Here is a 13,775-nt window from a genome sequence, read left to right on the forward strand (position 1 = left end):
GAGACCTATCATTGCCCGCCTGCTCAACTATAGAGATGGGGACGCTGCCTTGCGTGCGGCTCGTACCTCCAAAACGCTCTCCTTTGATGGTAACAACTTTACTATATATCCTGATTTTACGCCCATGGTGCAGGAGGGGCGGCGCAAGTTTTTGGATGTCAAAGCGAAACTCCGTAATCTCCAGGTGGACTATGCACTGCTCTACCCGGCTCGATTGCGGATCACGTGTCAGGGGCGTTAGAGGTTTTTTACGAAGCCGCAACAAGTAGAAGACTTCATCAAACATTATAAACGCACAGCACACCAGAATGGGGACGGAGGTGCTGAGCCTGACCACAGACGCGAACATATGGATGATGATGAACAGTGATCACGCAGCTTTTTGAGACTTTTGATATCAATCTGGGTCCTGTATGTGAGTACTGCTTTGTGAACTAATCCATGGTTGTAACTATGTTTGCCTTCTATTTTTCCTCCTTGAGTTTATCTGGGTATTGGAACTTGGCCTGGGGGAAGGTGATCTTGATTCTGATCGCCGGGTACCCCCCCTCTCTCCCACTGGCTGGGTAGGCTCCACCATATGGGGCTGGTGGAGATGAGGGGGTAATGTGTTGCCACCTAGAATGCTACCTAGCGGGTATTACCCATGTGGTTACTGTTGGTATAGGGTACGTTCCCACCCTTGGTTGTTGAGGGAATTGGGGGGGGGGGTGGAGAAACTGGCAAGTTGGGGATGCTTCAGTGGGAGGTTGGGAGGGAATGGGGGAATGCCTGGGGGTTGCGTGAGTTGGTTGAGTGCGATCTACACGTGCAGACGGACAACATGGTACACTGGTTTCTTGGTTGTGGAAGGAACACTTGCAATGTAATGAAGACATGGATGATGCATTGTAAATTCATACAGCTGGACAAAATTAATGTTTATAGGCGCGGGGGAAGCTAACAAATGTACCTTTATGTCGTGGAATGTGCGAGGGCTTAAGGATGCACGTAAATGTAGACAGTTGATGGCCTACTGGGATAGACATAACGTACAGGTGGTTATGCTACAAGAAACTCACATCCCCCCGTCAGCCACGTCTGCTTTCGGTAAGAGATGGGCAGGTGTGAGAGTCTTCTCGAACTATTCCTCATATGCCAGGGGTACTGCCATCCTTATACATCGAGCTCTCCCGTTTACACTACAGGGTCAACGTATAGACAAGGAGGGGAGGTATGTGATTTTGTGGGGGAGTTTAGGTGGGGAGACGATCACCATTGCCAATTGTTATGCACCTAATATTGATGATCCCCACTTTTTCACTGTGCTCTGGGGAATTGTGATGGATGTGGGTTCTAGTCATTTAATTTGGGGTGGAGACTTCAATGTTGCTTTGAACCCGAGATGGGATAGAGCGGATGGGTGCTCAACATACCACCCCAGGGCGAGAGATGCCCTTAGAGGGATAGTGGAAGAAGAGGGGTTAGTCGATGGATAGAGACATCTGCATCCTGACCTGCTTGATGGCACACACTTCACTTCATACACTGGAAAATGGGCTAGGATCGATTATATATTTGTATCATTGAATTTAGCACCACATGTCCTGAATGCACAACACTTGCCCAGAACACATTCTGACCACTGCCCGGTCCTGCTGACTTTAGACATGCCTGGGTTTGAGAAGCCACGTCCGCCTTGGCGTTTGTACCCTAACATTCTAGTAGATACTGTTTTCCGTGAGGAACTCCGAGATGATATTGAAGATTTCTTTCCCCGTAACAAGGACACTGTGGATAGTGTGGAAACAGTTTGGGAGGCCTTCAAAGTTACAGTGAGGGGATGGTGCATTGCTAAGAGCTCCGGGGTACTCAATCAATCTATCAATCATGCCATTTGTATAGCGCACTACTCACCCGGGAGGGTCTCAAGGCGCTTGGGGGGAGGGGTATGCTACTGCTCGAACAGCCAGGTCTTGAGTTGTTTCCTGAAGGCGAGATGGTCCTGAGTCAGCCGAAGGTGGATGGGGAGGGAGTTCCAAGTCTTGGCAGCCAGGTAAGAGAAGGATCTTCCTCCGGCGGTGGCTCTTCGGATGCGTGGTACGGCTGCGAAGGCGAGGCTGGTGGACCATAGCTGGCGGGTGGGCGTGTAGAAGGTCAGGCGGTCGTTGAGGTACTTGGGGCCCAGGTCGTGGAGAGACTTGTGTGCGTGGGTGAGCAGCCGGTACGTGATCCTCTTGTCGACGGGGAGCCAGTGCAGGTTCCTCAGGTGGCTGGAGATGTGGCTGCGTCGTGGGACATCCAGGATGAGTCGGGCGGAGGCGTTCTGGATGCGCTGGAGTCTTTTCTGTAGCTTGGCTGTGGTTCCGGCGTAGAGGGCGTTTCTGTAGTCCAGTCGGCTGGTGACGAGTGCCTGGGTGACAGTCTTCCTGGTCTCGGTCGGGATCCAGCGGAAGATCTTGCGAAGCATACGCAGGGTGTTGAAGCACGATGAGGAGACGGCGTTGACTTGTCTGGTCATCGAGAGGGAGGGGTCCAGGATGAAGCCCAGGTTGCGTGCGTGGTCGGTTGGCTTGGGTGCGGTGCCCAGGGCTGGGGGCCACCAGGAGTCGTCCCAGGCGGAGGGCGAAGATCCCAGGATGAGGACTTCCGTCTTGTCCGAGTTCAGTTTCAGGCGGCTGTCCTTCATCCACTCGGCGACGTCTTTCATCCCTTCGTGTAGGCAGGTTCTGGCGGTGTCGGGGTCTCTGGTGAGGGAGAGGATCAGCTGGGTGTCGTCGGCGTAAGAGATGATGTTGAGGTTGTGCTGGCGTGCGATGGCTGCGAGAGGTTTCATGTAGATGTTGAAGAGGGTGGGGCTGAGTGAAGATCCTTGCGGGACGCCGCAGATGACTGAGAGACATACAGCGCACGCTTCACAGACTGGAAGACGACCTGCGGGCACTGGAGAGAAGCATGGTACGGGGAGATGTGGGAATGGTACAACAGGAATTCAGGGCTAAATTGTCAGAATACGAGGCAGAGGCACAAAGGGAGGTACAGTTCAAGGGTAAACACTGGAAGGCCCGCGCTTACAATGTGGGAGGGAGACCGGGTAGGGAACTGTCTATGGCGGTTCGCATGGCGCGAGGCATGAACACTATCTTAGAATTGACCACTGCTGACGGAGGGATGTGCAAAGACTCAGCAGGCATACTGAACACTCTGCAGACACACTATGAACAACTTTATACATCACGGGCGACCGGGGACTTTGACCTGGACAGCTTTCTGGGGGATATAGCGCTCTGCTGGATAAGCGATGTCCACAGACAGTTTCTGGGAGCACCACTTGAATTAGACGAGGTACGAGATGCCATAATGTCCTTGAGCAATGGGAAGGCGCCAGGTTACGATGGGCTTCCCGCGGAATTTTATAAATGCTACGTGGATATCATGGCGCCAGTGTTGCGGGAGGTGTTTGAAGATGCCCTGGAGGTGGGTATCCTGCCGAGGTCCATGAGAGAGGTTGTAATCACGTCCTTACTTAAGCCAGGCAAAGATGCCAAATACTGTGACTCATATCGTCCTTTATCGCTCTTGAACTGCGATGCCAAAATCCTAGCCAAGATACTAGCCGCGAGGCTATCTTTACTCATGACCACACTCATACTGCCTGACCAGTCGGGTTTTGTCCCTACAAGATCTACATAAGTCGCAATACATACATCACACAACCTCCGTACTGTATTTTCCCTGATCCAGACGGTGAGCCCTGAGATACCACTCGCTGCTGTCTTTTTAGATGCGTCGAAAGCCTTCGACTCCGTGGAATGGGGGTTCTTATTTGCGGTATTGCAGAAAATGGGCTTTCCCCCGGTATTTGTAGATTGGGTGCGTTTGCTTTACACGGCTCCGAAGGCGAGGGTGCTTGCGAACGGACGTCTGACTGATGCCTTTCCAATAACAAGGGGTACCCGTCAGGGGTGTCCCCTCTCGCCTTTACTCTTCGCCATAGCGATAGAGCCGCTGGCCTGTCGCATTCGCCAGCTCCATAAAGTCAGCGCCTTTCAGTGTTTTCAACGACAACTCTCTATTTCATTATATGCTGACGATGTCACGCTATATGTCAAAGAACCCCAGACTATCTTGAACGCATTACTGCGGGAGTTTGTGGCCTTTGGGGGCCTGTCTGGTGTCTCTATTAATTGGAGTAAGTCCCAGCTCTTCCCCCTGACGCCTGCTGTGTCGGAATTCCCGCTCGACTATCCTCTGGAGTGGTGCTCCTCGGAGTTGCGCTACTTGGGGATACAAATCTCGAGAGACAAGGGAGACACACTGCGACTGAACTATGGAGTGGCTATAACTAAACTGTCAGACTCGGTGTCCCGATGGATCAAACTACCCTTATCCATGGCGGCTAGAATCTCCCTCATAAAAATGGTGGTCTTACCACGATTTCTATATCTATTCCTCAATATCCCTTATCACCCGGGTGCTTTCTTTTTCAAAACCTTGCGCTCCGAACTTATACGACTGGTGTGGGGGGGAAAACAGGCGCGCCTCCGATGGGCAGTCATGACGCAACCTTACAATATGGGGGGGTTCGACGTTACCGATTTCGAAGTTTATTATCTGAGTGCTCAGGCGCACTACCTGTATTATTGGATGAAGCCTACTGCCTTCATGCCCCAGGTTGCAGCGGAAGACTGGATTGCTCACCCATTACCGTTGGATGGAGTGATTCATGCCCCCCTATCGGAGTTGGATATGCACACTAATACGGTGACTTGTACAATGGACGCGTGGCATAGAATAGGGAGACGATTGCAGGCCTCGCTACTATATACAGCTCGACTGCCACTGTCGTATCACCCGCAAATGGCGCTCTTCCAAGAGGTGGGTTTCCGGCACATGTGTCGCCGGTTGAACGTTCAGACTTGGGGCGATCTATTCCACGGTGGGATGTTTCGGTCTCGAGAAAGTTTTTTTGGGTCATATACGCCTAACCCATTAGAACTGTTTTACTTTCTACGGCTTCGAGAGGGCTTGAAAGCTTTATTGTCTGAATACCCTCGGGAACCCCCCACAGTTGTCCCGCTTACGGTTGTGCTGAATAGCACTGATGGTGCACATCTAGTATCCAATATATATATAAATGCCTCCGGAGAGAACTACCGGTTGTGGAGAGTGCGGCTAGATCGCATTGGTCACGGGACCTTGACAGGGTGCTAACGGACGACCAGTGGGAGTATTGTTGTGACCTATCAGGTGCGGTGATGTCCAGCTGTCGCTTCAAAATTATACATTACAAGTTCCTCCATAGGTTGTATTACACACCTGTTAGGAAGGTCAGATTCGGCTTGGCTGACTCGGATAGATGCGAGAGATGCGGACAGGGAGGGGCATGGGACTGTCCGCAGGTGCAGGAGTATTGGTCCCAGGTATGTGAGGGCATTTCCCTTATGATAGGGGTCACATTGGACCTAGATCCGCTGTTGTTCCTACTGGGTTACACCGCACAGATAGCGCGGACTGTTCGGAAATACACTAATGTTGCATTGTTGTTGGCAAGACGACACCTGGCCTGTAGGTGGGGTCGGGGTCGGGCCCCTAAATTCAAAGATTGGTTACGAGATATGTTATACTGTCAGGAGCAATATGGAATATTCTCGGAACTCCTGCCTCTGACCTCTAGGCCGGCTGACATCTGGGGTCCACTGCAGACATACCTTCTCCTAACTACAAAGCAAGGAGTGGAAGGTGCTGATGATATCGACGTGCCCCCAACAGCAGACTCGGAATAGATATGTATGCTATTTATGGGCGTGGGGCGAAGAGGGTGGAATGTCGGTGGCCCGTACTGCCGTCGACCTATTGGATGTAGAGGTTACTGACCGGCCGATGTATCTGCGTACCTATACGACTATGCAGAGATGGCTGATCTGTGGGATCGCGCCTGATAGATATTATGCAATGTAATGATAATCTTTCTTTAGCTAAGCTGTTATACACTAAGCCTGCGGTACCACTACATTAGGGGGACGCTAATGCGCTTTGTGTCAGACTGTTACTGTGATACTCTCTCGCATGCTGTATTGACCTTGATGGGGTTTGTACTATTCCACGAAATATGTTTCCACTGATTACCACCTGGGTACAGGTTGGCTGGCTCTTAGGCCCGACGGAATTTGGCTAATACTTTACTGTTTTGGATGTTGGATATACCTGAATGGACCTGCTGTGCCTATTGCTGACGTTTTTTCCTACTGCATTAATTAATGTGTATCGCTGCCGGCCTAATATGGTTGTAGGCACACTGCTGTGTATGTGAGCACGATTGACAATAAAAGTTTATAATAAAAAAAAAAAACAAGCAAGTAGAGCAACTACACAAGCATGTTTTATGGCGGAGTGAAAAATATTTGTACATTACTGTTCAAATGGACAAATCCAACCACTTTCGCCAACATTGCAAGACCTTATTGGTTATCTCTTTGATTTACAGCAAGCAGTTCTTGCTTATACATCCATTAGACTACATTTAGCAGCTCTAGCTGCTTACATGCAAAACACACAACGTTCCAGTGATTAAAGCATTTATGGAAGGACTAAAGACAGTCATTCCACTTTCCACCCCACCAGCACCAGTCTGGAACCATAATATTGTTCTCACTAGACTCATGGCACCACCCTTTGAGGCACTTCATTTCTGTGATGTTCCATTCCTCACATGGAAGGTGGTTTTCTTAGTAGCTATCACTTCCCTGAGAAGAATAAGTGAAATCCAAGGGCTTACATTAGAAGAGCCTTTCTTCCAAATCTATCCAGCAAAACTGGTACTTCGTACTAATCCAAAATTCCTAACTAAAGCAGTGTCATCTTTTCATGAGAACCAAACAATAGACCTCCCTGTTTTATTCCATAACCAGATTCAGTAGCAGAAAGAGCTCACCACACATTAGATGTTAAAAGGGCATTAATGTATTACATAGATAGAACTAAACATTTGCTCAAAACATAACAAATATTTGCTAAGCCACAGCAGGATTCTCCAGTAGCCAAAGCAGGAATAGCTAGATGGATAGTTAGATGTATTCAGACTTGCTATCGCAAAGAGAGTATTACTTGCAACTCCAAGAGCTCACTCCACAAATAAAAAGGAGCCTCATTGCTTTTTTAGGAAACATCCCACTAGCAAATATTTGTAAAGCAGCGCCATGGAATAACCCACATGCATTCACAAAGCACTATTGTGTTGATGTGTCAGGAAATCAACAGACAATATTGGGTCAAGATGTATTAGGAACACTTTTTCAAACATCTACGTCAACCACTAGCTAACCACCGCTTTTAGAGAGCACTGCTTTACATTCGATGCTAAGCATATGTACCTAAGGCCAACACATTATGTTGCTTTGCACACCCAAATAATAGAAATACCTCACTCCCACACCGAGGCACACACATGGCGAAGCAAGAAAAACACCTGGAAAGGGGTTTCACTCTCATAAAATGAGGCACATCAAAAGACCGTTTGCAGAATAAAGCGTGGGGCCTTATTTGTGCAGCACTCTAACAGAAAGGCTTTCCCAGATGTCAAATGAAACAACATATAGATATATATAGAAATATATTTATATATGTGTGCAAGCAATAATAACACACATACAAATAAGCAAATGCATGGAATAAAATACACGTAGATAATAATGATAATAATAATGGACATCCACTGCAAGAAATAGGCACTGTTAAATGCAAGTAATCAGACACAAAGAATCAAAGGAAAGCATGAAAAGATATAAAAATATATACACTGAATGCATCAGATGATTAGAACCACTGGAGACTTGAATGTGCACACCAACGCACTCACACATCACAATGCTAATAATCAGAGAAAATATATCACCGGTTGCAATAACTTCATTTTAGCCCACACCAGACTGGGGGATTCACAGCTGGGGTCAAGAGACTCAGCAAGCCGGGAACTTCTGCACTGAATAAGAAGCGTCCATCCTTGTTGGTCCAAAAGCCCGCTTTCCAACAGTTTTTTCCATGCACTAGACGTTTCAGAGAAGGCCTTATCTGCGCCAAGGAAACTCACTGGAGTCGGCTGATCTCCCACAAGCATTCCAAAGGAAAAGGAGTTCTCACATATTATTCTGCGCTGCCACATGTTCCAGCCCCTTATCTTAGTGAAGCTTGAGTAAGTAGAAAACATCTCCAAAAGTTCAGAAAATAAACTTGAACGTGGATTACCTAAACAACGTGAGTGGTCTGGTGGCCCTCTTGTGTGCAAAGCTCAGGCTAGACCGAGTCAGAATTCAATATGGCATGAGGGCATGTCAAAGCCAATAGTAAATACTTCATAAAACTTGTCAATGTACAACAAAGCGCACATTTGTGCAACACTGCCTGGTGCTTCACACACTTCATTTCCAATGTGCAACATAATGCACATTTGAGCACCACTACATATAACACTACACTCCCACGCATTACATCCCAGACCTTTCTCTCTCTCATGCTTTCAAACGCACATCCCTCACATTCGGTTCCTAGCAAGGCTGTTACACGCCCACTCTGAAGCTTTAAGGAGACACAAAATGAAATCTCAAGGCAGAGTGAACTAAATCACATGACATTAATTTAAAAAATGGTAGTCAAAGGTCATCACGTGGTCCTAATACATGGGAGTGCCTCTGGCACTACACACATGCTATGAATGAAATATGTTACCATGTAAGCATCTATTTGTAGCGTGTAGTGCCGTAGATTCATATGCACCCAATCTCATCCCTGGCAGCTATTGGTTCATTTATGTACTTACATATTAACATTTTTACTATCCTAATCTTCACTTGTATGCTCATCTCTTCTGTCACTATATTGTTCCTATCCTAAGCTCACCCGATGAGCTAAAAGCAATCTAACAAAGGAGCTGATGATCATGCGCAACATATACTAGAAGAGGAGTCATTACACCTCGTGACTCAAAGAACTTCTTCGAAGAAAAAAAAAGTTGCAAAGTCCAAGCCCAACAATAGATGGCAGGAGTATGCTAAGCATATTAATCTACATCCCTACACACTACGAATAGATGCTAACATGGCAAGTGACCTATTCCTTCCTTATGTGTTCTCTCTTCGAGCTCCTGCATAGCTATCCTCTGCAGCTTTTGACTCTGTAAAGAATGTTCCTGGTGCCCATTTCACGGACCAGGAGAGTCTGTGAACTTCAGGCTTTGTCGGTCCATCTTCTATACACCAACTTTTTCCCTGACAAACTGGTCCTTCGTATTTATGACTTTTCTTTTCCAAAGGTGATCAACCTGTTTCACATTGCCAGAGCATTACTCTGCCTGCTTTCTTCGCTCTGCCTCATCCATCCAAAAGAGGAGAAACTCCATCATATGGACCCTGAAAGAGCTCTGTTGTTTTATGATGGATGCACCAAAGATCACCAGGTGGTTGATCAGCTCTTCATTGGGGTCACTGGGGCGAAGAAAGGCAAGGCTGAACAGAAACCAACGATCTCCAGAAAAATAGTACTCTGAGTAAAAATCTGCTATGCATTGTTTAAGAAGAAACCCTTCTGAGGGCTTGTGGGCTCCCTGCCCCAGGGCCAAGGCTGCCACTTCTGCATTAGCCTGTGAGGTACATGTCCTGGACATCTGCCAGTGGACCTACTTCCACATGTTCACAAAGCACTACTGCTTGAATGGTCAGGTCTGTCATGATGTGCATTTCGGCCATTTGGTCCTCCTGGACTTTTTGGTCTAAGCCAGTTAGCAGGCCTAGCCCAAGGAAGGTATGGCTTGGGTAGCTATTCTAAGGTGAGGAATCTGCAGCTAGAAGTCTCTATCAGAAGAACAAGTTACTTAACCTTTGTTAATGCCTTTTCTGGTAGAGACTCTATATTTAATTGCAGAATCCTCACCGATCCTCCCCAATCTGCAAACTGGTCTCTTTTTCCCCAAAAAGATCCCTTTAAGAACCACACATTGATCAAAACAGTAACATTGTTTTATATGTGGCTCTACGTTTTTGGCGCAAAAGAAACTGGTGTCAGTGCACTGGGGTGGTGCCTATATAGGTACTGCATCATCTCTTCCAAAGCCACCTATAAGCATGCAGATGTACTGCTCAAGAATTTTGGGGTCCAGTCTGGCGCCTTCGGAATTTTCTAAGGTGAGGAATCTGCAGTTAGATAGAGCCTCAAAAAGAAAAAGCATCAGCGAACGTAAGTAACTTGTTCGTTTTCAGACACAGCTCCTTGTGTACAGCACATCCACAGCCAGCGATGTACATTGTTACCTGTATCTCGTCCATACATCTATCCCTGCATCCAGGGCCCTGTACTCTTGCAATGTTCTTTCCTTATAGACCACAAGTATTACTTCACTGTTCCCTGTAATATTTCCACGGACAGTTGTTGTTTCTGGCACTGTAGGCACTCCTCGACGTGGCAGTTGTCAGAATTTAATTTGAACTCTCTGTAATTCTAATTTTCAGCTGCACCTCCGACTAATCTACAGAAAGACGTGGAGGGAGCAAGCCTACCATCACCAGCTTCTCCACCAATGCAGTCAGCAGCAACAGCAGGGGACGCGTCACAGCCGGTAATATTTTGAGCTCTTTCATTGTCTGGTGCATGTTGTTATATTGTAAGCTCTAAAATCCCCACTTCTTTAAAGGAGAAAGAAGGTCATAGAAATTGGGCTGTAAACAATGTGGTGTTGTTTCTTTTGCAGTCTTAGCACTGTCACTCTGCCGTCTATGTCCACATGGAGCTCAGTGGTGGCCTGTACTGATTCTAGTAGTACTGGGCCTTCCCTCAAAGCTCTTTCCAGGTGCTTGGGTTTTGATGCAAGGTCTGCTATTCCCTCTCAGCTCTGCCGACGCATCAATCAATCAATCAATTAATGCATTTCTAAAGCGCGCTACATACCCGCGTGAGGGTCTCAAGGCGGTGGGGGGGTGCTACTGATCGGTCTTGAGAAGTCTTCTGAAGGCCAGGTCCTGGTCTGTCGTAGGCTGGTAGGGAGAGCGTTCCAGGTCTTGGTGGCGAGGTAGGAGAAGGATCTGCCGCCGGCGGTGGTTTTCCAGATACGAGGAACTGGGGCGAGGCTGGCAGAGCGGAGGCTACGGGTGAGGGTGTGGAAGCTGAGTCGGTCGTTGAGGTATGTTGGTCCGGAGTTGTGTAGTGCTTTGTGTGCGTGGATGAGGAGTTTGAAGGTGATCCTCTTGTTGACGGGGAGCCAGTGCAGGCCTCGCAGGTGGTTGCGTTGGGGGACGTCGAGGATCAGTCGTGCCGAGGCGTTCTGGATTCGTTGTAGTCGTCTCAGGAGCTTGGATGTTGTTCCTGCGTAGAGGGCTTTCACATAGTCGAGTCTGCTGGTGATGAGGGCCTGGCTGACGGTTTTTCTCGTGTCAGAAGGGATCCATTTGAAGATCCTGCGGAGCATTCGGAGCGTGTTGAAGCAGGACGCGGAGACGGCGTTGACTTGCTTGGTCATGGAGAGGATGGAGTCGAGGATGAACCCCAGGTTGCGTGCGTGGTCGGTGGGTTCTGGGGCTGTGCCTAACGATGTGGGCCACCAGGAGTCATCCCAGGCTGATGGAGTGGGTCCGAGGATGAGGACCTCCGTCTTGTCTGAATTCAGCTTCAGTCTGCTGTCCTTCATCCAGTCGGCGACGGCCTTCATTCCTCTGTGTGAGGTTGGCTTTAGCGGTGTGGGTGTCTTCGGTGAGGGATATGATCAGCTGGGTGTCGTCGGCGTAGGAGATGTTGTTGAGGTTATGTTGTCGTGCGACGTGGGCGAGAGGTGCCATGTAGAAGTTGAACAGCGTCAGGCTGAGGGAGGATCCCTGTGGGACGCCGCAGATGATGTCGGTGGATTTCGAGCGGAAGGGAGGGAGGCGGACGCTCTGGGTTCTGCCGGAGAGGAAGGATGTGGTCCAGGTCAGGGCCTTCTCTTGGATTCCAGCGTCATGGAGGCATGCTGATAGGGTGCGGTGGCAGACCGTGTCGAAGGCTGCTGATAGGTCCAGGAGGATGAGGGCGGCTGTTTCTCCTTTGTCCATCAGGATCCTGGTGTCGGCGATGAGCGCGGTCTCGGTGCTGTGGTTACTGCGGAAACCGGATTGGGAGGGGTCCAGGATGTTGTTGTCTTCGAGGTAACGGGTTAGCTGTTTGTTGACAATCTTCTCTGTCACTTTTGCCGGGAACGGGAGCAGGGAGAAGGGCCGGAAGTTCTTGAGGTCCTTGGGGTCCGCCTTGGGTTTCTTCAGTAAGGCTTTGATCTCGGCGTGCTTTCAGCTTTCCGGGAAGGTTGCTGTCTCGAAGGAGATGTTGATTGTTTTCCGTAGGTGGGGTGCGATGGTAGTGCTGGCTATGTTGAAGACGTGGTGGGGGCAGGGGTCGGAAGGGGATCCGGAGTGGATGGAGTTCATGGTCTTGATGGTGTCTTCGTCGCTGACGTTGGACCAGGCGGTCAGGCGATTGGTGGGCGTTTCTGTGTTTTTTTTAAGCTCCGCCCCTTTTCCCCATCATGCAGCGGTGGGCGTTTGTTTAGTTTTTATTTTTTTCCAAGGTTTGTTTTTGTCATTCCTCCGAAGATGGCGCCCGGGCAGTAGCTTACCTGCGAAGCTCCGCAGTGCCGTCTTGAACCAGCGGACGTGGCCGCTCCGGGATACCGGTTTGAAACTTTCGAGTTCGTATATTTCTACAGATTTGTAAAACTTACTTCCTGCACAATATATTTCAATGAGCTGCTTCCAATCTCTTTGTCCCTCTTTTCGACCTCTAGGCACTAGAAGGTCTGGGAGGATAGAGCAACATCCACCTATATAATTCGCTCTCCCCTGGCTCGCGGGTTAATGAAAGGCAGGTACCTCCCACCTGACTCTACCCAGAGTGGCGGCTGGCCGTGCCGAGACTATGCCTGGCTACCGCAGTCAGAGGGCAGCTGTGCAGTGCTGCATGCTGCCTGCTCGCTCTGCCTGCAGAGCATCGGACTCGCTCCCGCAGCCAGGCTGATCATTATGCAGTTCGTCTAATGGCTCCTGTCTCCTCGCCGCATGGAATTCACTTTAAATAAATGACATTACTTGGAACGCAGGCAGGTGGGGAGCAGTGCGTGTCACGAGAAACAGCAGCCAAAAGGAACACAAACATGGCTCATTCCTGGCCCAGCACGCACACTGGAAACTGTCACACACGAGACAAGCCTGCATGAAAGCAGTCTCCGTGTGTTAAGATCGGATGTATTCGTATTCCCTGCACTTCATAATGAGGGTTTCAGGGATGTGCAATTATGTGGTGATTTTGAAAGTTTGTTTTGTAGTTCAAAAGGGGTCATGGTACCCGCTGACAGACGCTTCACAGCTGCTAACTATTATAAGCCGCTTTCCCAACTCGGACCCGAGGCAGACCCGCCATCTTTAAAATACTACTTGAGAAGTGATGGGGCTTGAAGTGGCCAAGTCTGAACAGGGGGCGGGGCTTTCAGTCCCACACCACCTGGCCATCATCGGAAGGGGTAAACTTAGAGCCCTGCACTGCCCGAACCGACCCTCCCTGAAAAAACAAATGTTAAAGGCTTCGGAGGCTGCTCCCGACGTTAATGGGAGGTTGTAAAATATCTGATGAACCTTTGCTGTACTGAGCCCCACATCCGAACATCAAACCTGCTCTCTGCATGGGTGTCCAGCATACTCTCTGCTCTCTGCTAGAGTGTGTAGCCCATAGAGTTTGTTCTATTGTGTTGATGAGCTCACAATGCTCACGGTATTCTGCTGATTGGCTAA

General features: G+C 49.0%; 1 protein-coding gene across 3 annotated transcripts in view; it reads left to right on the forward strand.

The window, feature by feature from the left end:
* BLTP3A (bridge-like lipid transfer protein family member 3A) overlaps nucleotides 1-13,775 on the forward strand; it is a 571,303-nt gene that overhangs the window by 540,550 nt on the left and 16,978 nt on the right. For all 3 annotated transcript variants that reach the window (XM_078644270.1, XM_078644271.1, XM_078644272.1), the window contains exon 20: nucleotides 10,479-10,585. In XM_078644270.1, coding sequence (XP_078500396.1) covers nucleotides 10,479-10,585 — 107 coding nt within the window. The remainder of the gene's footprint in view (nucleotides 1-10,478; nucleotides 10,586-13,775) is intronic.

The sequence above is a fragment of the Lissotriton helveticus genome, chromosome 5_1 (assembly GCF_964261635.1).
Source record: "Lissotriton helveticus chromosome 5_1, aLisHel1.1, whole genome shotgun sequence".
NCBI lineage: Eukaryota > Metazoa > Chordata > Amphibia > Caudata > Salamandridae > Lissotriton > Lissotriton helveticus.